At 36.6% G+C, this 24406-nt stretch overlaps 1 protein-coding gene across 4 annotated transcripts; it reads right to left on the bottom strand.

Annotated features, from left to right (window-relative positions):
* Window positions 1-3030: 3030 nt before the first annotated feature.
* TYRP1 (tyrosinase related protein 1) lies at window positions 3031-21388 on the bottom strand. Of its 4 annotated transcripts, none has more exons than XM_014735365.3 (8): window positions 21146-21388; window positions 20245-20715; window positions 18785-19107; window positions 15305-15509; window positions 11524-11691; window positions 9655-9834; window positions 4968-5114; window positions 3031-4105 (listed from the first exon to the last, which is right to left on the bottom strand). In XM_014735365.3, the coding sequence occupies exons 2-8, from the start codon at window positions 20645-20647 to the stop codon at window positions 3900-3902; spliced, it is 1632 nt and encodes a 543-aa protein (XP_014590851.1). In that variant the 5' UTR covers window positions 20648-20715; window positions 21146-21388; the 3' UTR covers window positions 3031-3899.
* Between the last annotated feature and the right edge of the window lie 3018 nt (window positions 21389-24406).

Raw genomic sequence — 24406 nt, 5'->3', positions numbered from 1 at the left:
TCCAAGTTGCCACAATCCCAAATTCATTCTCTCTTATCCCTTACTATTCTGATATCCTTCAGGATAGTAACCAACCAAGCACCCACCACCAACAAAAACATCTTCAATTTTCTATGCTCCCTTGCCTTGTGATAAGCTTCTCATGAGATATAGGGAAAATTTGGGGAGAATATCCGCTTCTGAATAAAAGAGAAATTTTGGTGTGGGATGGATACAAGTTCTGGAGATATAGCAGCCATTTTGCAGCCCTGACAGTATAAATAAAAGGATAAAAACCACACATTAAAGGTGGTGGTGAAAAGTTAGAAAAAGCCTGAGTCTTTGAAGGCATCATCGGGCTGCCTTAGCTGCCCTGGGCTCTCTACCTTTCAAACTTCCTATTCTGTGAGAAAATAATGCATTCTTAATAGAGTCCATTGGTTTTTGTTGTTCTCTCCCATTAGATACTAAGGTGCACTATGAAACTTGTTTATCCTTGTAGCCTTAGATTAGGTTTTCTTAACCTCAGCACTATTGACATTTTGGGCTGGATAATTTTTCAATGTGTGGGGCTGTTTTGTGCATAGCAGGATATATAGCAGCACCCCTGCCTCTAGCTGCTACATGCCAGTAGCAGATGTCTCCTGGGGGTAAATTGCCCTCCAACTGAGAACGACTGGCTTAGATGATGGGTTCAGTGCTCAAGATATAGTGGTCAATAGATATTAACTGTTTTAACAAAATTATTAATTAACTGGTTGCAAGGATTGAGAGAGATGGTAGAATTCAAGAGTGACTTCCAAGTTTCTTTCTTGGGATAGTAATTGCATCATTGTATCACTTAAAAGATAAAGAGGCATGTTCCTATTTGTCAACGTTCCCCTTAAACTGTGACCTTGAAGTTGAAAAATAAAGTCTGAGTGTGACTCGAACACCACAGATTTCTGTTTCTGCATTAATGAAGCACAATACATTAGCATTCACGTAGTATTTTTTTCCCCTCTATCAATCACACAGCATTTTTTCCCTTTACTGGTCACATTCCACTCTTGGCTTATGTTTAACTTGAAATCCACGAAAATCTCCTGGTTATTTTGTAAAGAATCTTGCTAGTTCCTGTCTTTCTCTACCCTGTAATTTTGCAGTCATGCTTTTGAAGTGCCAGATTTTGCATTTTTTCTTTTAAATCTCCTCTCTTTCATTTCAGGCTCTGTTCTTGGTTTATTAATATATTTTTAAAATTTTTGGTTTTTTTCTGTTACATATTAGGTCTCTCTGCCCAATTTTATATTCCATTGGTTGCTTGGCTGATAAAAATTTTGACTAGGAAATGGCAAAAGACAAAATACATAACATTATTGAATATTCATAGACTGAGTTCAGAACAAATGTCTCATAACCAAACTTCGAACAGTTGTTTTAATAGCCCAAATCTTTTTCCCTGCATTCAATTTTAAAGATTACGTGGAACCGTAAGTGAGCACTATCTCTGAAATCTGTTTCTAGGAATGAACACAAGATATAACTTCAGAGGGACACAAAAGTAATAGCTTTTCATTTTTGATTGTATAGGAAGGTCCCATCGGGCATTTTTAATCACTCTCTTTAGACCATACAGCTTAGCTCGCTTTGTGGCATTGGCATGCAATGGGTGCTTATGTAGCGGGAAAGAATGGGTTTAAGTGGTATGGAATGTGCTTTCCAGTGAGTGCATACAAACTTCATGTACTGTGTTTTATAAGAGAACTAGAGGACTGAGAACAGTGAAAAATCTCCAAGATTACAAATGAGTTTTATTAGCAGTGACTAATATGGCATATTATAGGGAGAGTAATGGTCACCTAATTAAGATAACTCATAAGATCTTACAGAGCTGTCAAATGACTAGGAAGAAGTCCTTGAATGAAAGAAAAATAAAGCAACACATTTCGGGAGAAATTATCAAAGTTATATTGATAAGATAATGGGTGTAGTTTTCTCTCAGAATTAGGATTTCTTAGAGTTGATGCTTATGTTTTGGGACGGGCTCTCCTCCTTTCTCCTGTGAATTATTTGATATTAACTATGCTCTTCTACTCTAACCATTCCAAATCATTCTTAATTAACATTATTTACAAATATCATCACCACCGTTATCTTTATAAAACACATTTTATTTGTGACTCTCATGTATTCCCTCTTATTTGTGGAATAAATTCCACATTTCTTAGGATTGCATATAGGACACTGATTTTATTCCCAATTTATCTTTCTACTTCCCTCCACGAAAACGATGCTCTAACCACACGGACCTACTACTGTGACTTTGCTCATGCTGTCACTTGTGTGTGGAATGCCCTTCTGTACTCTTAATTTTGGTAAATCCATTGGCATTCCTAGAAGCCCACGTCAAATGTGACCTTCTCAGTTTTACATTCCTGACTTTCCCTTCCCCAAATCCACAGTACCTTGAACTATGTCTGAAATCCAGTATGTGCTTAATAAATGTTTATGAAATGCGTGATGAGTAAATCTCTAAAAATATGAAGTGGGGAACTTAGTTTCATTGATGTTTATATAAAAAGAAATCTTACAGTATACAATAATTTACCTGAAAAGCTGTGAGTATATAATATTTTAATAAATCAAAACATATTCCAAGATAATTGAATAATGCTCTTCGAAAGCTAAAAAAATACTATTGCTGGATGCATTCTCTTTCACTAACACATTTTATCTGTTTACCTTGTGTACATAGCTTTAAGATTGCTTAATGTAAGGAAACCCAGTAACCAATTGGGTGTATATAATTTTAATCTTGTTTCTGTTTATTGAGTTGGGAATATCAGACTACCCATTTTCTATAGTGTATGATTACTATTGTTATTATTTATTTTCATCAATTAATTAAAATGTTTGTTCACTGTGACTAGCCTATAGAATTCTTCATTGGAAATATTGTTTCAGTACCATAAGGTCAAAAAGAGAGAAAAATACTTTATGTTAGAAGATAGGGAGAAAAAAAAGAATGACATTCTTGCAGAATTGCATAGAAAAAGGGGACCAATGAAATAATATTTTATTATTTTATTTTGAAATTACATAAAAGGCTGCTAAATGATAAGAGAATGCTATTCAAATTAAACACAATGAGTTGAATGCTATCTGTGGAGTACTGGGCCGCATATTCTCACCTTTATGGACCTCTAAGATGTGAGAAGAAGAATTGAGAGGTGAAATGTATGCATGGGTAGTTCCTTTCTCAGTGAGTTGAGAGAGAGGACAACACAATGGCAAATGTAGGCAATACTAACTGTCTCTCAAACAAAGTGAAGCTTTTACCTCTCCAAAGTGTGACAAAGACTGTGATTTTTGTGGTGACCTTGAACCTTAGACAAAATAATATATGCTGATGACCAAAGGGGAAGACCAATTTGAAGAAGTTAATTGGGATCCCATTTATAACTCCACATAATTTATTTTAACTAATAGATGTGGCTTACTTTATGTCTGTTGGTCAATGTCAATGGATGGAAATGTATTTACATTTTAACATTGTAGAAGTGCCTACTCATGTATTTTAATCAGGGATTTACCAGCAATCATGATTTGTCTTTACACATAGACAAAGCACAGCAGATTATGTACCTTGTTATATAGTTGACCTTTAAAACGTGACAAAAATCTTCATGCTATCTGCTTAAATACTGTGGAGTTGGCGCAACCTACTGGTTTAAAAAGAGCTGAAAATTAGATCCTTTTGCAAAGACTATGACCCTTCTCAGTTCTCGAAAATAATACCTGGAGCTTAAATTTTAACATGTGCATGCATAAGGAAGAAAGTAAGAGAGTGAAAGAAAATACAGTTAGTAACTCACTCTATTATTTTTCAACCTAGTGGTTTTGTGATACTAATGCCTAAGAGAATAAGCCATTTATTGTTAGACCATAGACTGATTAGGATCCGGGAGTTTTTCATATTCTGCAGCGTAGTGTTGATAACGATCAGTGAGGAGAGGCTGAGTTGCTTCATCCCTGTTGCTTCTGGCATGAATCAGACAAGACACGCCCACAAAAATGACTGCAACCACTAATAACGCAGCAACTACTGCTATGGTAACGATCTCAGAAATACTGAAATCCCGACCTGTTAGAAAAATAAAACGAGAGCAAAACATAAATAGTAAAAGAGTTTCCACCAAAAACTAGATACCCTAAATTTAGGCACAGTTCCAGGCACTTTACAGAAATCCTCATATTTAATTTTATTGGCCACATTGCCTGTTATAGCACCTGTCATCATGAAGGGCACTTTTTAATTCCTCATAAGGAGTGGACCCTACTGGGATGGTTATTATTATTTCCATTCTAAAAATAAGGAAATAATGGCTCAGAATTTGAGTCACTTGCCCAAGGTCACTGGTTAGTAGGCAGTAGTGTTGGTTTTGGGGCCTAGGTCTTTCAGAATCCAAATCATCTGCTCTTCCTCTGTACCCTACCGCCTTTGTTGAAAAAGAGATTTCAAATTAAACAAAAAAGTTTTGAATTTCAAAATCTCAAGAAAAACAGCTCAGAGAATCTCACCGCATCTTTAATTTTTTTTAGGATAAATAAATGCAAGCAACATTATGTAGTAGAAAAATTGGGACATATTAAACAGGTTTAAGCTCAAAACTCATTCTCTCTATTTACTAGAAATGTCATCTTTGATAATTACCCTCTCTAAGCCTCATCTTCCTTATTTATAAAAATGAGGATTATAATACTCACTTCAGAGGACTGTAAGGATTAAATGAGCTGGTGTGCTATATAATTAGCTCAATACTGGGTCAGAATGGGCTCTCAACAAATGTTAAATTCACTCTCTTTATCCCCAAATAAAAATCTGAGTGAAAGTTTCTAAATCCAAGCAGAAAATGTAAACCTCAGGAATGCTGTGATTACTTTTCTTTAAAGGTAACAAATTTGCTTTTGGAAATTTTCACTGTAAAAATATCTTCAATACTCACCTGGCCATTGAACTTCATAAGTATATCCCAGGTTGTCTGGAGCAGTGACAAACATTTCCACATTGGTAATTGGAGGCCAGAATGGCACCATATTGTATTGTCTATTATGTCCAATAGGAGCATTTTCCAGTGGAAATGTGGATATATCTAAAATATGTCAAACATGCCTTGTTAAGAGACATAATAAAGTTAGTATTAACACATTAGTATGTTCTGAAGGTGACCCAAAATATTCAAGGATAATATTAAAATCATCTTTCATATTTTACACTGAATAAAGACATAAAAAAAGTTTCACTACAACAGAACAGGGAATTGATAAAACGGAGTTCAAACGCTTTGAGTACAGCTCTAAGGTATCATCTAAGCGGAAAAGGAAGTTGAAAAGCAAGGAAGTTTTAGTATTTTATCATCTATGATGATCATTAATTGTTTTACTTTTAAATTACCAAAATTAATTTGAATAAAATTCATTAAGCTTATTTTTCAAAGATAAGGAAAAGATGAACCTGTAGTTTGCTGTAGCATCATCTATAATTTAAATTTGAGAGAAGATGTGTCTAATGGAGGTTTGTCCTTGACTATGAATATTTTTGTTTAGCATTTTTCATTTTTCCTGTTTACTTTTAGAGAAATAAATATTTATTCCCAGGTTTTACTTGGTTAGCAAAAAACACTTAAAATTTTGAATCAAGTTCTAGAATCCTATTGCTTCTTGCCGCCTCTCTTTCTACTTAAATACAAGTCACAGGCATTTATATTAGTAAGTTTCTGTCATCAGGGATAAAAGGAGTGATAACGCCTTTTGTGGCAAAAGATTGTTCTTTTTTGTTGTTGTTCTATATTTTTGTTGGTTCAATTAAATGCCAAATGGAATGTCACAAAACCAGAGTTGGAAGTGGGCTTGGGCAGGAATTAGTGGGGATATATTTAGAAGAGTTGGAATATGTGAGAAAGCTAGCAAAGTATTATTTTTTCTGTTTGCAAGAAGTGTATTACCTGCATAGTCATTGTGATGTTGTGAAGCACAGAAGAGTGTTGGAACATCTACTTTGATGAACAATTGATAATAGAAATGGCATGTAGTATTCATATTTTTGTAACTTTAAAATTTAGTGACTTTAAATTTACTATGTATTAATGCTATTTGAGTATTTATCTATTAAAATCTGTTGAGCCCCTACTAGCGCCAGGCACTGGTCTAGGCATGGTGGCTACAGCACTGAACAGAACAGACAAAATTTCTGCCCGCATGGAACTCACATTTTGGTGTATTGTGTTAATTATTTATTAAAACTAGATGTTAAAGTTAATAGCTTAGATAATTTTTTAAACTTCCCATTTCACCTTTCTACTGAATCCTAACTTGATCAGCCTCAACCCAGAGTGAAAGAGAAAGTTATGTCCATTAAAAAGAATGGAGGAATAATAGTAAAAATAACAATCACAATTGGTCTGTCATGTAACTGCTCTATGTAAGACCCTTAAGCTCCTCCTCCATTTCTCTTCTTCAGAATCTGCCGCCTGTTATCTCTCTGACCATGTTATCTCCTTCCATTCTCTTCCCACTCCCCACTCTGCTCCCCACAGTGGGCTCCTTTGTCTTGAGAGAGAATACACTGTATTCCCTATCCCCTTTCCTTGTTTTATTTATCTACAAACACTTCCCCCCATCTAACATACTATATATTTATTTACATATGTTTATTGTCAATCCTACCAACAGGTACAAAAGTTCCAGGAGGGAAAATATTTTTGTGTGTTTTGTATGCTACTGTATTTCTGATACCTAGAATACTGCCTAGGAAATAGTAAATGCCCAAATAATATTTTTTTAGCTTTATTGATGCATAATTGACAAATAAAAATTGTATATATTTAAAGTGTACAATGTGATGATTTACAAATGGCCAACAGGTATGTGAAAAGGTGCTGAACATCACTAATCATTAGAAAATGCAGATCAAAATCACAGTGGGATATCACCTCACACCTGTTTGGATGGCTATTATCAAAAAGACAAGAGATAACAAGTGTTGGTGAGGGTGTGGAGAAAAGGAAACCCCTGTGCACTGTTGGTGGGAATTGCTCCAGCCATTATGGAGAGTATTATGGAGGATTAAAAATAGAACTAGAATATGATCCAGCAATCCCTATGGATGTATATCCAAAGGAAATGAAATCAGTATGTCGAAGAGATATCTGCATTCCCATTTTCGTTGAAGCATTATTCACAGCAGCCAAGATAAAGGATCAAATAATATTTGTCGAAGGATCTAAGTGTGAGTGTATGATTACTTCCTTTCTATCAGGGCATAATACGTAAAGTTGTGATTGCTCTGAGAAAAGTATAAACTGCTTCTTCTGAAAAATGTACTGAATTTCCAGGCTACTATGTTTAAAATTTAATTCACGTGATTTTCAGCTGGAAAAAAAAGGGAGTTGAATTAAATATGTACATGATACAAGATGTTAATGAATGGGAGTTAACATCATTTTACATAGAGTTTGGATGTTCTACATTGTACTGTCTCTTATGTCTAATTAGAGGATTCTGTAATGGACATCGCCATGTGAATGACTGTAATTTCCTTCAGTTGTAAAATGTAATAATCGTTCCATGCCGATCCTAACAATTCTATAATTCTATGATTTTTGAAGAGCCTTCTATATCTATAAAAACCTTTTGATACATTTTGAAAAATAATTCCATCCTCCACTCCTAGACTTATTTTCAACAAAGACTTCTGCTATATGGATAATTTTAGAAATTCTTCCAATTTTTCTTTTTCTTCCTAACATAGTTGTTCTGTGACATTGTTTTCCCAGGTGCATGGAATATTTAAGAAGGTAGCTAACTGAGTTTAGCTTTCATGCAATTGATAAGTGTTTACATTGGCTTGTCCTGTAAATTTATGGCCACATTTTATCAGAAATGTGCTGCAGGTTAGTTCTCTACTTTTAATTTATGGGACTTCTCCCTCCCTCCCTCCTATCCAGGTCACTGAGAGACCTTATGCTACATATAATACAAACAAAGGGAGTAGGAGGGAAATAACAATGAAAAAGGTATTTTTCTGGTTCATCAATGGCCTTTATATTAAGATCTGGAGAACTTTGAACAAATTATTAGGAATTGAAATAATGATATTTTCAATCAAGATATGTAAGGGAAAGGAATAAACATTTTCATAGTTGAAAGAAATCTCCACTTAAGAGACTGGCCAGATTACCCAAGATTCTCCATTTCCTCTGAAAAACTATTATCCATGGCATTGTGATGGTGGAACAACTACAACTTGTACGTTGCTGTCTAGTTCCCAGAAGCGTATATTTAACAAAGTTTGTTTTGTTCATTCCTAAACCTGTTAATTCTAGCTTATTTGTTATGGTAATAAAAGTAATCCAGCTGAACATAAAGTGATAACTATGATTGTAAAAAGAGAGGCATGTCATTTTTATAATAAATAAATTGAATGCTTTGGAAAGATTTGTTAAAAATGAATGGCTGAAATATTACTATAGACTTAGGAGGGGGCAATATGATTGTAAAGGGTTAGGGAAGCATTATGAAAATAAAGAGTAATACTGAACTCAGATTTCCTCTCAAGGGCTGGAAATTTCTTGTTTTGCTTTTAAGGAATGGACACTATAAATTGTAGATAATTCGTTATGGCTGTATGTATGTATGTATTATGTATGTATGTATGTAAGTACACATGAAAATGAGGTGGAATTCCCATCAGTGAATTCATAACAGATTGACAAGTGAATACTTATATGGAAGGTATTTGTTTTTTAATTGATTTTCTTTAATCAATTAATCAATTGATTAACTGATTGATGGAACAAACTATTTCGACCAACTCATCAATTAATGGTCCTAATCAGGTTGGATTAGAGGCTTCTGCTACACACATACACACACACACACATAGGGGAACTGGCCGAATTGGTTAGATAAATCAATAGATAGTTAATCTCCAATATTATTTTATGTGCATGATGAAGTAAGGGCACAGAAGCCAAAATTTAGAACATTTTTAAAATATGAAAATTTATGATGTTTTAATCAGTAGAAGAATATTCATTGAAAAGTAATGTGAGCCTCTCAGCCGAATAGAAGTGAAGAGAAAGTAGCCTTTTAAATAATATTTTAAAGAATGCATTAAAATGAACTTGAAAGAGATTTTCTATGGTGTGATATAAAAACCAACATTAACTTTGCGAGTTGAATAAAATTTCCATTTGTGAGAAGCCAAAAGTAATAAAAATTGAAACTGTGGATTGTGAGTATAATTTCTTGTCTTTTGGGCTATCAAAGAAGAGCTCTTGTAAGTTTTTCCCATTCGTACTAAAAAACAATGAGAATGTTCATTGGAAGATACAAGGAAGAGAAATTTGGGATACTTAGTAGTTATCTTTACATAGTGAAAATCAGAAGGGATTACCTGCTTAGTCCTAGCAAATGCTAGTAAATATCATCTTGTAGTAACTATTCTGAGAGACGTCGGTCTGCATTTTCAAAAGCGGTTTGGAATATTTGGAAATGGCTAGAGATTATGGCTATTTTATCCTCATTTTGAAGTGTAGTTTGTGTGTGTCAAGTGCTTAGTCTGCAGTGACAGCTCTGCCATGGAACAATCTCCTTTGCTGAGCCTGCAAAAAGCATATGAAAGTATCTCACCAGCATTGTACCTCCTCAGCCATTCATCAAAGACTGCATCGGTGAAAGTATGCAGGAGGACAAAAATAGGATCATTTGGAGATAAATGGGTTTGTCCCCCTGTTCCATTCAGAAATAGATGAGCCAAATTGTGAAGGCTTCGAACAGCAGGGTCATACTTTCCCGTGGGATCACTGTAACCTAGATATAAAAATAAGGATGAGAATAATAAAAACCATTACAAATATCTTACTTTTCAAGTCAACAGTAGTGATTATATTGGGAAACGATTTTTCCTGAGCTTGTCAGGCCAATTTTTACCTTAATATAATAGCACTGGTCCTCTGTACCTATGTGGTGATATTTGTTTGCTATACCCAGAGCTAGGCTAGTTTTAAGCTAGTGGCGTGACATTCTAAATGTAGCTTCCAGGTTAAAAATAGTGACCTGCAAATGATACAGGTAAAAATATATAGAACACTCTATTTTGACACGGCAAACATTAGTTTACACGGAATTAGAGATAGTGGAAATCTCCAGCTTCTACTAGAAACTGCTGACGCAATTGGGAGAGTACCCCTCTCATTGTCCTGGAACTTTAATTGCCAGATGTTACTTTAGTTTCTTACCTTATTCCTTTTGAGCGAATGTCAGCATGTTTATTTTTGGAAAGTTATTTTTGTGGAGAAATTACGATTTCTCAGAGCTTTCTTACCATCTCTGTACTAATTTTAAACATCTGGAAAGCCTGCTGTCAGAACATTTATAGAACTTCTGATAATCATCTCTATTCCATATGTGTTTTCATATATATATTTTCCATATTGTATATTATACATTTCACATATATTATATATCCCCATATTATATAATACACATATTATGCATATCTCATATAGATCATACAAAATATATATTTCCCATATATATTCCCCTATATCATGTATACATATATTAGGGAGAAGATGAAGATCACAAACAAAAATAGAAGGATGATAAAAGGGGAGAAAATTGAAAATAATTATCATACTTACACATCAAGTATCTCAGATCATGGGGACAGAGAGATCTCTTCCCGTTTTTTTCCAGAGGAGGGTATAACATGTACAATGCTATATTTAGGGTTAATTTTGACAATAAGAAGTTTATAATAAAGTTAAATGTGATTCTTTTCTTTTAAAACTTTAAAATATGTATGAAGCATGTTTTAGAGGTGTCACAATTTATTGTATAAAGACACCGGACTTAGAAAATTTGGATTTGAATCTGTGCTCTGTTACTAACCAGCCGAATATCTTGGGAAATTCATTTCACTTCTTTGGACCTCAGTTTCAGCTTTAAAACACGTTGAATTAAATAAGGAAAACCAAATTAAATGTCACTAGATGAATTTTTATAGACCTTAAAAAAGGTAACAGGACAATAAAGAACTAAGTAAAACATTTGCTCAAATCAGGCTTTATTGGTTGTCAACAAATCTTTCAGAATTTTTTATTGTTATTCTTTTTTTTAGGAAAAAATTTTAATAAGCTCTCAAAGTCTTGAATAGTATTTGCCTATACTAGAATATGATATAATTAAACACACATCAGACAACCACCTACCAGAAATTTGACTTTAAATACATTTAGGTACTTAAGAGATTGGGGAATAATTTCCCAGGGCTTCTCCTCTGATAATTAAAAAGAGTTTCATTCTGACACTTTCTTTTAAGAAATCTCTTCTTGTGAGCAGAAAATTGTCACTACATCACAACAGGCAGTGCCATTCACATAAACTCACGGGATCAATATGGCATTTAAAGATTTTTCAAGGAGATCTGAATTTGAATATTACTTCAGTTTTCTGTTATAACTAGGCCAATTCAAAGAACAGATTTTATTTACTTGCCTTCCACTGTGTTTCGGAAACTGTTTGTAGAATTGGAATAAAAAGGAGGTGTGTCAAATAACCCAACTTCCAAGCACTGAGCGACATCCTGTGGTTCAGGAAGACGTTGCACCATTGGTCTAGCCACATTTCCAGCTGGGTTTCTCCTAATTGGCCCACCTTCAGTGCCTGGGAGAAAGATGGGGTATGCATACGTTTACAGAATGTTTAGAGATCTTATCGTTTCTCTTTAAAATTTTATACATAGCATCAAAACGGAAAGACAGGTTCTTCTTGCTAGAAGAGAAAATTTAAAAATGTTTATTTAGAGGCATTAAAGTGAGAAAATCTAAGTTATCATGTCCAACTTCTGTGAGAAGAGTAGATATGTGATACATAAAATCATCTGAAGAAAAAAGTGATCACAATAACAGAGGGCTTGGTATTTGCTAAATCAACATATGCTTCTTTCACAGGAATGTATTAAAATGTATATTCCATGGAAAATTGAATTTTGCCAAAATAACCTCCATAACCTAAATTCCACACTGAAATCGATATTTCATACATACATGAAATTTTGTACTCAAATGCTCTGTTTCAAGCCTTCAGAAAAATAAAGAAAAACAACCTTCAATCTCTTTGGGAAGTGGTGTATATCTCAATCAACACGTATTTTTCAGCAAGTAATGTCACAAATAATTAAATTTTTGAAGGGCAGTAAGACAAACCGGTAAACAAACGGTTGTGATACTGGGGATAGTACGATAGATGCCTTAAGGGAGGGAGGTCAGGAGAGAGAGAAAGCCATCAATCCTTCCCGGTTGAGTGGCTCCAGAAAGAGCCCTGGAGGACTGAGTAGAATTTCCATAGGTGAAATAGGACGAATTTTACAAGTCAAACGTTTTAGGCAGAGAGGTAATAAGAAGAGACGATAAAATTTCTTCTATTTATAATATAAGCCCCATGAGAGCAAAACTCTATCTGTTCTTGCTCACCAGTATATCCCCCAGTCTTAATACAGTGCCTGGCATATGATAGATGCTACGTAGTTGTTTGGTGTATGTTGTTATATGGAATAGATCATGTTGGCTGTAAAAGAGGGCCCGTTTGGGGACCTGCTTGCCTGGGGTGCGTGGCAGTGTAAGAGACTGGTGGACGGTGTGAAAGGTGGGAAGCTAAACCAGACCCTTACTGTGAAGAAGTCAAAAAGCAACATGGAGAATGTTGTATTTAATTCATTAGGAAGTGGGGAGGAGTCTTAAGTAGGTGGGAGGAGAGAAGATTGGTTAGGAGCACTTTGCAGTAATTAGTCTGCCTCAGTGGTGTCCAGTGAGGAGTGTTTGTGAGTGTTTGAATCCTAGAGGGGACATGCAGAATAATCCACTGGGGTGGGAGAGAGAATATTACAACATCTACTCATATTCACTTTACCTCATTCATAAAAATTCCTATGGTCTATGCTTTATAATTAACATAAGGATTGATACCTGATGGATTAGCATAGCTAACTGTATTTTTATAATATAAAAATAAAGCAGATTCCTATATTGAGACTGCAAAGCGTGTATGCACTTTTTAGGTGTACATTGTCATCAAAACCTTCAGACAGCATTGGCTAAACTATCAATTCAAGCTGGTGTTTCGGGGATTACTGTTCAGGGAGTTCTCAATAAATCCCAAGAAAATGTATTGATTACATGAGTTTTGAAAACACTACATCCAAATTTTCCCTCATGGAGTTTCATAGCAGAGAATTCTGATAGTAAAGAAACTAGATAAACCAGCTTAATTTTAACCCAGTGATTTTTAAGTTTGTTTGCACATGAACAACATCTGTCGCTGCACCTAACATCCTAAGGACTGGAGCCCGGTGGAATTTCCATGCAGGAAAGAATGAAAAGTTCTGCGTATCTGGAAGCGAAAGTAGATTTGAGAGATATTGTAAAGAAAGAACAATATTTTTTATATGATGAATCAAAGATGATATTTTAGTGGCTGGCAGAATGTTAGCCGTCAATAATTCACTCTTTCAATATACTGAGTTTGGTGCATTAATGGAGTATTGGAGAGCTCCTGTGCAAGAACCATATGAAAACATAGGCATAGAATATCTAAGGAAGGTTGGTCTAAAGATGCACATGTATGTACAAGGTGTCCTGTTAAAGATGATCAATGGAACCAAAGGAATGGATAATTTCATCCAAGAAGACCAGTAGAGGGAGGGAGGAATTGCTATGAGGATTAAATAAGATATCATATTAAAGTGTTCGGCACCGTATCAGATATATAATATGTGTTCAATAAAATGTTAGCTTCCTTTTTCTTTCATTGGCCTAATAAATAAAATGCTTGGCATTTATATCTCAAACTAAGGCAAGGGATAATCTTGAAATTTGTTTCACCTAAAATATGTGTAACTTCAACTTTTCAAGAAACTGTGTGTCTGAGTTATGAGACGTGTTATGTGAGTTGACAGGAAAAATTGTGATGAAAACAAAATCTCCTCCCCTTTCTTCTTCTCTTCTATGCTATAATTTAGCTTACTCATTTAAATTGTGCTGTATTTTGGTATCCAATCATCAGGGTAATTGGAAAATGTCTGGAAAACTCCTAGGCCAAAATACAATAGCCTGGTGAGAAAGAGAGAAATGTTTTGGCATCTAAAGATGTCTTGAGCACCGATTTCATTTCCCTGCCACAATGTGGGACTGCTCATTCAGCATGCCAAACAAATAAACATTTATTCTAATTTGTACACGTCTATGGAAGAAAATTTCATACACTATCACTTCTCTTATACCTGTACACAGCTAAGTAATCTTCTAATGGTGAAAAAAATCTATCTAATTCCTTTGCTCCATTTAGAATATTCTCTTTTTAAGTTTACAAAATAATTTAATATTTGATGCTTAAAAGAGTATATGCAGAATAAATATGCTGTGAATATAATAGTAGATTAAATGCCCATAATTCTAGTTTTTATATGGAAGAACAAAAGTTCAAAGTAGCCAGACATGCCTGAGGAAGAAAAATAAGATGGGAGAGTGAGATTCTGATAATTAAGACCTTGTGTTAGTAGCACAAGGACAGATAATAATATGATCCAAGGAAGAGAATAAAAACTCTGGAACAGATCCACAAGTTTCAACCAGAAACTTGACCTATGGCTGAGGTGGTGTTTCGATCTTTGGAGAAAAGATTCTAGGACAACTGGTTAAGCATTCTCTGTGTTCACACTGAGAGAGCTGAAAAGCAGCCAGCTGGCAGACGTCTTCTTACAGTGTCTTCCTTTTCTTAAAGGGATCCTCCATATCACTTTTGGTTTTTAGCCCTCTGACAAGATTAACAGACTAATAATATAATAATAATTATAACATATTAATAATTATTACTATTATAATAATTTTTTACTCTAAGGGCCCTTCCAACTCTTTCTGCATATTTCAGATTTCCTAGGGAAACGTTTTCTGTGAAATTCCAGCACAAGGCACATGACTACTAAGCAGTGTGTACTAAGAGGATTAATTTATACAACTAGACATTTCTGAATAAGAAAGGGAGAAATGCACTGACCCAATTGCTCAAGAAAAGCAACAGAAAAATGTATTGGCACTTTCTGTTTCCCGTGCAACACCTTAGAGATTGCCTTGAGTATCCTGGTTGTTCAGTGAATATCTGTACATTGATTCTCTATAATAAAAGTAGGTTTTAGTATGAAGTCAGTAGAATGAAGAGCCTTCAGGCAGCACCTTTAATCTCTTTATCTAATTCTGAATCCTAGGTGTCACTTGAAACTTACTGTTACAAAGGGTTCCCAGGGTATCATAATCTTCCAAAGATTCGCAGACCACTCGCCATTGAGAAAACACAGAGTTCGGGCTGATAAGACTGGAATCAAAGTTGCTTCTCGAGCCCATCAAGTCATCGGTGCAAATGTCACAGATGTTCCTCCCGGTCGCAAAATTCCAGTAAGGAAGGGAGAAAGAAGGATCCTGCAACATTTCCTAGATCACAGAAACTCTGTTAGCATTCTCTGCTTTTGTTGAAAATTCTCCCTCTTTGCTTGGTTTACTCCCTGGCAGTCTATTTCTATTAGCTTTCTTCAGCCACTTTGGAACCAGTTAGTTTATCGGTGGTGTCTGAGGGGTCGGAGGACTTAAATACCTTATTTTTTTTTTTTTTTAAAGATTTTATTTTTTTCCTTTTTCTCCCCAAAGCCCCCCGGTACATAGTTGTGTATTCTTCGTTGTGGGTTCTTCTAGTTGTGGCATGTGGGACTCTGCCTCAGCGTGGTCTGATGAGCAGTGCCATGTTCGCGCCCAGGATTCGAACTAACGAAACACTGGGCCACCTGCAGCGGAGCGCGCGAACTTAACCACTCGGCCACGGGGCCAGCCCCCTTAAATACCTTATTTAACAAAGCTTCTAATTTACTACAAGGAGTTACTTAGACACTAGAGGGAATGAAATTCAACTCATTATATGGAAGTTTCTCCAAATGATTTTGGGGGTGGGGAGCAAAAGGTCTTCCTTTTCTTTCTTTCTTTTTTTTTTTTTTCTTGAGGAAGATTAGCCTTGAGTTAACATCTGCTGCCAATCCTCCTCTTTTTGCTGAGGAAGACTGGCTCTGAGCTAACATTCGTGTCCATCGTCCTCTACTTTATATGTGGGATGCCTACCACAGCATGGCTTGCCAAGCTGTGCCATGTCCATAGCTGGGATCCGAACTGGTGAACCCTGGGCCGCAGAAGCAGAATGTGCAAACTTAACCAACTTAACCACTGAGCCACGAGGCTGGCCCCCTTCCTTTTCTTTTTTAGGGAGGTAATTACATTTCTATTGATTATACCAAAAATTATCAATAATAACTTCTACTCTATGACAATTCTACCTCCTTTTGTTTTCCTATCTCTAATTCAGGCATCACTAGCCCTTGGTCTGGAACCAGATCCAGATGTGAAATTTGTTACGTGGATGGTGCTTTTTTCCTTTTTGAGAAATACTGGCCCTGAGCTAATATCTGTTGCTCCAATAGTCCTCTTTTTGCTTGAGGAAGATTGTCCCTGAACTACCATCTGTGCCAATCTTCCTCTATTTTGTATGTGGGATGCCACCACAGCATGGCTTGATGAATGGTGTGTAGGTCTGTACCTGGGATCTGAACCTGTGAACCCTGGGCCACTGAAGCCAAGTGAGGGAACTTAACTAGCACACTACCAGACTGGCCCCTCCTTTTTGTTTTTGAATTTAACTCGAAGGACTTTAGGCATTTAGATTCTGGTTTGGCCACAGGCTCTTTCATATTGACCTCATCTGCCTGGGCACTAAAGGTGTTTTACTTAGAGACCCCTACTTCAAAATCTAAACTATTAAGACTCAAGCTTCTGCCCAAAACTCATACAGACAGGAAATGCAAAATGAAGCAGAATATTTCTTTGTGCATGCTGTTCTTCAGAGCAGAGGCCTAGTTTCCATTTACAGCTGACCTCAACAATTTTAAAAATGCTGGACTCAAGATCACATGCTTATTTTATTGGGTTCCTTAAAGCATATATTTATTGTACTTGTTATTTCACATTCCTTTCGGTCTTTTGAGAGTTATATTTAGAGTGCGGGATTTAAATGGAGGGATTGCGATTGTTTTATCGCACCTCGCATGCAGTTAGTTCATTTCTGCTTTTTGACTTTAAACTCTTTCTAGGAAGCATTTCCTGGTCCTCGGGGTGTGTTGGAGGGTCAAAAGCTTTCCAAGGCATCTCGTTATTGATCTCCAGAGATTGGAAGTCCTCATTTAGAAGCTATTGTTCTGGTTCACAAAAATTAGTGACAGCTTCCAAGGGATCATTAAGAGTCAGTTCGTGGTTCAGCAACTGACATTTGGGAGCTGGAGCATATTCATGTGGCATTTCCACGGTGCATTACATTTAGATTGTAATTTGTTGGATCCCTTGTGCTCTTGGGTTTTAAAAAGTAAGTCATAGAGGTTGAAGTTTACACAGGCAAAATTGAAGTTTTTAGATACTTTCCACCTGCCCTTTCATTTTGATGTGCCCATGGGAAAAAGCCTCGAAGGCTTGAAGATCTGGAGTCGATTACAAGTGACAGATTTATCTATTCAGAATCTACTGAATGTCTTACTTGTAATCAGAGCTATAAAATATGAAGTTCAGAGTATCAGATGAATTCATTTAATCACTCTCAAACTGCATACGGCTAGACTACTTTCATACAAATATTTTATTCTGTATTTTAGTGCATTAATTTTCTCTCTTCTAACTATTTATTTTCTTGGCATAATGCGGGGCTCAAGCATACTGCTAATCAATAAATGAAGCCAAACATGTTTTCTTCTATCTTGAGATATCCTTAGGTTAATCTTTAGATTTTAACTTGGGTGGGAGGAATTCTCTGCTGTTATTTCACATAGAAAACAGGTTTAATTTGTGGATTCCCTATTTGAAAGCTAATAATTTAAAATTTCATTTAAAAATCACAATACTTTTCTTGAGAAACAGCAATTGGTAAAAGAAACAATACTAAAGTATGCTAATGGATACTTGAATGTGCTTTGAGCTCATCTGCTTAAAAATAAACAGGAAATAACTGTGTTTGGGTTGATATCCACTTTATGCCAAAAAAGGCCAATGCTGCTTAAGTAAAAATGATGTCTGACTGATGTGATGTTTTTAATAAGTTCTTTTGAAAGCCTCAAAGTGGTAGAGGGTGTGGAAAAAAAATGGTGTTCAGTGAAAATATGACAATATAAATGGAAAGGAAGTTTCTTCAGCATTTAAACCCTCTACCATATTAGAAAGAATTATTAACTGGAAGGATGAGGTATATATTTGGGACTTCGAAAACTGAGAAGTAGATAGACACTTGCTTCATCTAAACCAAGAGGGGGCATTGGTTTACATTTGAGAAGGAAGACATATCTAAAGAGATTCTTTTGTTGCAAACTATTTGAGTCATTTTTTTCAGTTACAGAGCTCTAGAATATGTCCAACACTTTAATTCACACCTACAAATGTTTCAGTTGGCTTCCTCATCATTAATATTACTTTCTTTTCACCTCATAAAAGATGAAGATTAATTAAAAATAAATAATTAAAAATAAATAATTAGTACAGGGAGAAACTTAGAATGTTAAAGGCAGATTAATAACATGAAATTGCTTTCTCATCACGTTTTGATCATTGGAACACAGTGAATCAATGTGACTTACAAACAAGGCACCTTGTCTGGAGAGGGTCTGAAAATTGAACCATGTCCCGCATACCTGCATGTCTCTCTCCAGCTGCAGTAGGTGGTACCTGTGCCACGTGAGAAAAGCTGGTCCTTCATGAGAGAAATCCACTTCACCAAAGCTTTCCTGACCTGCCCCAAGGAAGGTCTTCTTGACTGAGTAATAGTGTGTCCAAACAAAGTAGTTATAAATGGAAACATTCTCAAATTGTGGCGTGTCGCCATCTGGCCCCAATATTTCTTCTGACCTCCTGGTGGCAATGACAAACTGAGGGTGAGTTGTGCGCTTTGCCATATCCAGGGCCCGGACAAAGTAGCTCTTTTCTTCTGTACTTAAGTCCAGAAGGTTTCTCCTGACTTTGGGATACAAAATTCAAACATGAAAACATCTGCCTTGTGGGGATGAGTAGAGAATGAGCATAATCATCTTGTAACACCATGTCCTATTTACCCATTAATAATAATTTGCATATATGCTCAAATCATTCTGTACTTTAAAAAACATCCCTTCCTAAAATCGCTCTTCAGGCCTGCTTTCTCTCTCTTTTCATCTCCCTTGCTCTCTTTCTCTCTCCAACTTATTTTAGGATTCCTATTAGCTTTCTTTAATCTTACTGTGGATTCTATGATCCTGTGATCCTGTTGGCTTTATTTTGCTCATTTTTGGCATATATCTTGGAATTTGCTACCTTTTTAATATCAAAAATCTTGCAAAAACATGGTATGTGGTAAACATAGTGGTTAAGAGACCTATTCTATGACTCTGCACGCATTTCTCTAAGTCTCAAGTTTTCATCTATAAAGTGCATATAAAAATAATATCTGCTTTACAGAGTTGCAAAGATTAAAGAGTACACACATAAAAAGCAATTAGACCAGAGCCTGGCTCATAAATAAAGACCTGAGAAAAGTTCCCTTCAACCCTCGTCTTGTGTTTGGCAAGTTAAAAAAATCAAGTATTGCTGGCTATTACCCTTTAAGGCTTTGTTATTTATTGCTATTTAGGCTGCAGGCCAGGCTCATCATCTAAAATGGCTGAACTTGATCTTCACCCTGGGAAGTGTCTTCGTGAGTCAGCAAGGGGAGCGGAAGAAGCTCATGGAGTAGAGCTGGACAGATCTCAGGGTGAGTTCCGGGTTTTCCCCGTACCAGCGATGTGGCTTTGACCTTTCTGAACCTCACTTACAACGGTGTACATAACTACCTTGAGAAGTTACTGAAGGTCTGGTCACAAACACCCAGCACAGTTCCTAGCACATGGTGGTTGCTCAACAGATGTTTTGGAAGGAAATAGCCAGAAGACTTGAGCTTCAACCTCAACTCTTTAAACTGAGTGAATTTCTGAGCCTCTCTATGCCTCAGTTTCCTCAACCGTGAAAAGCGAGAATTGGAATATATGATTTCCAGGTGTTCGTCCCACTCAAATGATTTAGGATTCTATTAAATGCTTTGAGTCTCTTGCAGGACTGTGTGTCCATTCACATCCTCACTTACCTGTGAGAACTCTCTGGTCACAGGCAGCTCCTCTCCATCCAGGACGGCAAGTCCCACAGTTGTGCCCTGAGAAGTTGCCATTGCAGTGGCATGTCCTATTGAAGAAGCGTGTGGGCCAGGCCTCACGATCGTCTCTGCCATCGTGGGGATAATGGTGGCTGTGAGGTCGGGAGTCTGCAGTCACTGCCTCACACCGGCCTCTCCCTGAGGAGGAGCCACAGCGGTCCGTCCCAGGCCCAGACAGAGGATTCAGGTCTGGGCAACACACACCATTTTTCAAAGCTTCAACGGTGGCACACTCTCTCGGGAATTGAGCCCAGGCTTGTTGAAAAAAGAGCGGGGGCAAGAAGAGGTATCCCAGAGAGAGGAGTTTATGAGCTTTCATTCTGCTTGAAGCAAACATGCAGGACAAGGCTCTGGTTCACAGCCGTTTGTGAAGAGACTGACTGAGGCTCATAGATAAAAATCAAGCTGAAAAGGAGAAAACAAAATAGAACAATGCAAGTATTTTTTGTATTCTTATAAATGGCATAAGCCCTTCTCAACTCACCTTCAAAATGCTTTTCATCTCTGTAAAATGATATTTCCAGCAAATAATAAAAATAGTAATTTACCTTTAAAAATTCGACAGATGTAATACCTACATAATTAAATCCCCTGTCCTATTCATTTAGTTTTCTTCATTTTTAATTTCTATTTATATGTAAAAAAAACTTATCCTGGATGTCATTTATCAAAAGCACTCATTAGCAGGTCACCAGCATTAATTACACTTAACCAAGGAGCTGAAAGAATTGGGAGCAGATTTCCAGGAAGTTAATTTCCATGATTTAAAGTCCCCCCTTCTCAGTGGAGTTTTGGCGGGAGACCACCCACTCCCCAGAGAGCTTCTCTCTCATACCTTGAACTCCTGAGGGGATTGTCTGTGGAACCTCTCTGAGAGCTGAGTGTTTTATATTTGCTTGTCCCCTGATGTCAGAGCTGTTAATTACATGTGGATTTCTGCCTGATAACTAATCCCAAATCTGCTCACCCAAACTGGGAGGGGCCGGTGCTCTTCTCCAGCCTTTACTAATCCCCTTTCACTTCAGTGCGTTTTTCTGCCCTCTAAGTATGTGCTTGGTTAGCACATGATTCCCTTCCCACTGATTTCCTTGTGATGCTTAAAATTTTAAGAAAAGGTCAGAGGCACTAATTTGGAATACAACAAGTCAGAGAAACAAGAGAACTTTTGTTTCCATTGTAGAGATTTTATTTTTTCCTATGGCAATATATCTTTAGAGGATGAAACAGCATCACTTACTTTTTCTTAGTGATAGAGGCTGGTGCTTATACCTGATGGTAGGTTTTGATTGTGTTTGGGCTTGAAAACAGATGCTGCCATTCTTACAATTTCTAGAGAGAATAATTGTAGTAGAAAAGGCATCAGATATAATTACACCAAGTCACATGACATTGGCTACCATGGTGCCTGCTGATGTTGACAGCTAGGTACCCCACCTCCCTTACCTCCATTGGAGTGGTGTCCCTCCTGTGGTGAAGCATCACAGGGTCACTGCCACTTCTGTTGTTTAGAAGATGACCACTAAATGGTTTCTGGTTTCCTACTTTCTCTGCAAGCAATCTTAAGCCAATGACACTACTTTTAAATGCCTTTCTAATTTAATGGCTTCATACAGTCATTAACCAATGTTTCATGGCTTCATAGCTGCTCAGGGCAAAGTTAATTGTGAAAAATAAAATATATAAGATGATATTTAGATAGTCTTTTTGGCTCTTTTGATTTTTTAGTCTTACTTCTTGCTGGCCCAAAGCAGAGTATCATTGTTCTCTCTTGAATAAAGTTAGTAGCAATGTACCAGTGTTGGTTTCTTAGTTTTGACAAAGGACTAAAGTCACCTATGTTATCATTAGGGGAACTGTGTGAAGGACACGTGGAAACTGTGTTTTCTGTGCAACTTTTCTGTGTATCTAAAAGTATTCCAAAATAAGATATTTCTTTTTAAAAAGCTATTTTAAAAGCTAGATAATCTACTCATATATATTCATGTGTGCAGACATAAGTAAACTACAGCATGTCGCATTATGTTGAAAGCAAAAAAAAAAACAAGGCAAAAATGAGACTTTGCCTGTTACACCTCTTTGTTGTACAATTCCCACAGTTACCTCAGGACACCCCGAGTGCAGTAGGATAAACAAATGACTGATGTGGACCATGTCAAACCACATAATATTAATATTAACTAAATATTGAATAAATATAAAATGATGTTGTGACATTTTCTTTCTGGACCCTAATGGATTTGTGTAACCTTTGGGAAATTGTGAGAATCCCACCTTGGAGATCACTACTGAGGGTGACTTTATCCAGTGACATGGAATTCGTCTGTGAGCCGGTGAACCCCAAGTTAATAACTCTAATAACAATCTCTCCCAGAGGTTCTGACTTACGTGTCTAACTGCCCACTCACTAAGTGCACTTAGACATCTAAGAGGTTCATCAGACACTTATAAAACATGTTCCTTAGTCCTTCCCATCTCAGAAAATGGAGTCACTGTTCATCCCATTGCTTAGGAAAAAAACCAGCACACAGAAGTCATTGTTTCTTCCTCTTTGTTTCATGCAAACTTCATTCATCAGCTGGTCTAACAGAGTCTAACTTGGAGCCACCATTATCTCTCAGCTGGCCTGTGGCAATAATCTAATTTATCCCCTCACCTTCCGTGCTTAACCACACAGGAGTTTATTCTCCACACTAGATTTTATTCTCTGCCAGCAGCCTGAGAGAGCCTTTTATTGCTGACCTGATTACCACTGCCGTCACCAAAACCCTGTAATGGCTCCTGAGCCACCTAAATAACATCCAGGTGCTTACAGAAGCGTATATGGTCTGGCCCCCCTGTCTCTGACAACCTCCTACCATCCTCTCACTGCCCCGTTACTCGCTTCTTCAGTGGCAAGCTTAGTCCTCTCTCCATGCCTCACACTTACTAGTCCCTCTGCCATTTTCCTGAATCTTTGTATGACTTGCTCTGTCACTTCATTCAAGTCTCTGTTCCAATGTTACCTCTTCAGAGAGGACTTGCCTGACAACCCCACCTAAAATAGACCTCTCAATTCCAAACCCCATCGTTCATTACTCCCTTTGTAAGACTTCGTCTTCATAGTACCGAATGCTGCCTGAAATTTTTAATACTTACTCATATTTCACTTATCATTTGTCTCACTCATCAGAAGGCAAGTTTTTGTCTTTTTTTGTCAATGTTGACCTGAGGGATCTCTAGAGAGCTGTATGGCCATTTTTTAGGTGAATTAGGACTAGTCATCTGACTGATTTACTCCCAGCCTTGATTAATCAGCACTCCCACTATATGGAATAGATACAACCTACCTTCAATATTTTTATTAGCTACTCTTATTGAGCATCTGTTATTTCCTAAATACACATTTATATAATTAGATACTATATGTACATACATTATCTCTCATTCTTTCAAAATATTGTTAAAATATTACTTTTAACTCTGTTTTGCAGATGAAGAAACCGAGGCTTATGGAGGTTAAAAACTTTTTAAAAATCATGTAACTTGTAAATGGCATTTAAGGTTGTGAAGTCAGCTTAGTTTGGTTCCAAAATGTTTGTGCTTTGCATGTACTGCTCACGCTCTAGGCAAGAAGGCTGGGGAACGGACAGAATGCTGGATTTCGAGGCATAAAATATAGCAGCTTTGCTGCAGCGGACAAGTGCCTTTGTCTCTCTGAGTCTTCGTCCTTCATCTATAAAAATATATATTGTTGGGGCAAATAAGCTCAGATAAACATAACTGGCAAAGTGCAGACAATCAATCAATACTAGTTTAGTAAGAAATGAATCAAACGTAGAAATATTAAAGTAGAGGAAACATACTGAAATTAATACTTTACTCATAACCATCTTAGTAGACCAGAATGCAGTTCATTCAATGCCTTCACTATTACTACATATCCAATCAATGTTATGGGAAGTCCAGTGAAACGAGAATTTCAAACACTGAAGAAAGAGGAAAAGCTGAAATGGCACTCTCTAATAATTGTGAAAACCTGCAAGCAGACCACCAGTTGTGTATTCTACCCCCTATACTGACATCATTCCTCGGCTTGCTGGTGTTTTTTAATTCAGGA

The sequence above is a fragment of the Equus caballus genome, chromosome 23, assembly GCF_041296265.1.
Source record: "Equus caballus isolate H_3958 breed thoroughbred chromosome 23, TB-T2T, whole genome shotgun sequence".
NCBI lineage: Eukaryota > Metazoa > Chordata > Mammalia > Perissodactyla > Equidae > Equus > Equus caballus.
Note: the sequence above shows the minus strand (reverse complement) of the source record. Positions and strands in the feature narration are given on the sequence as shown.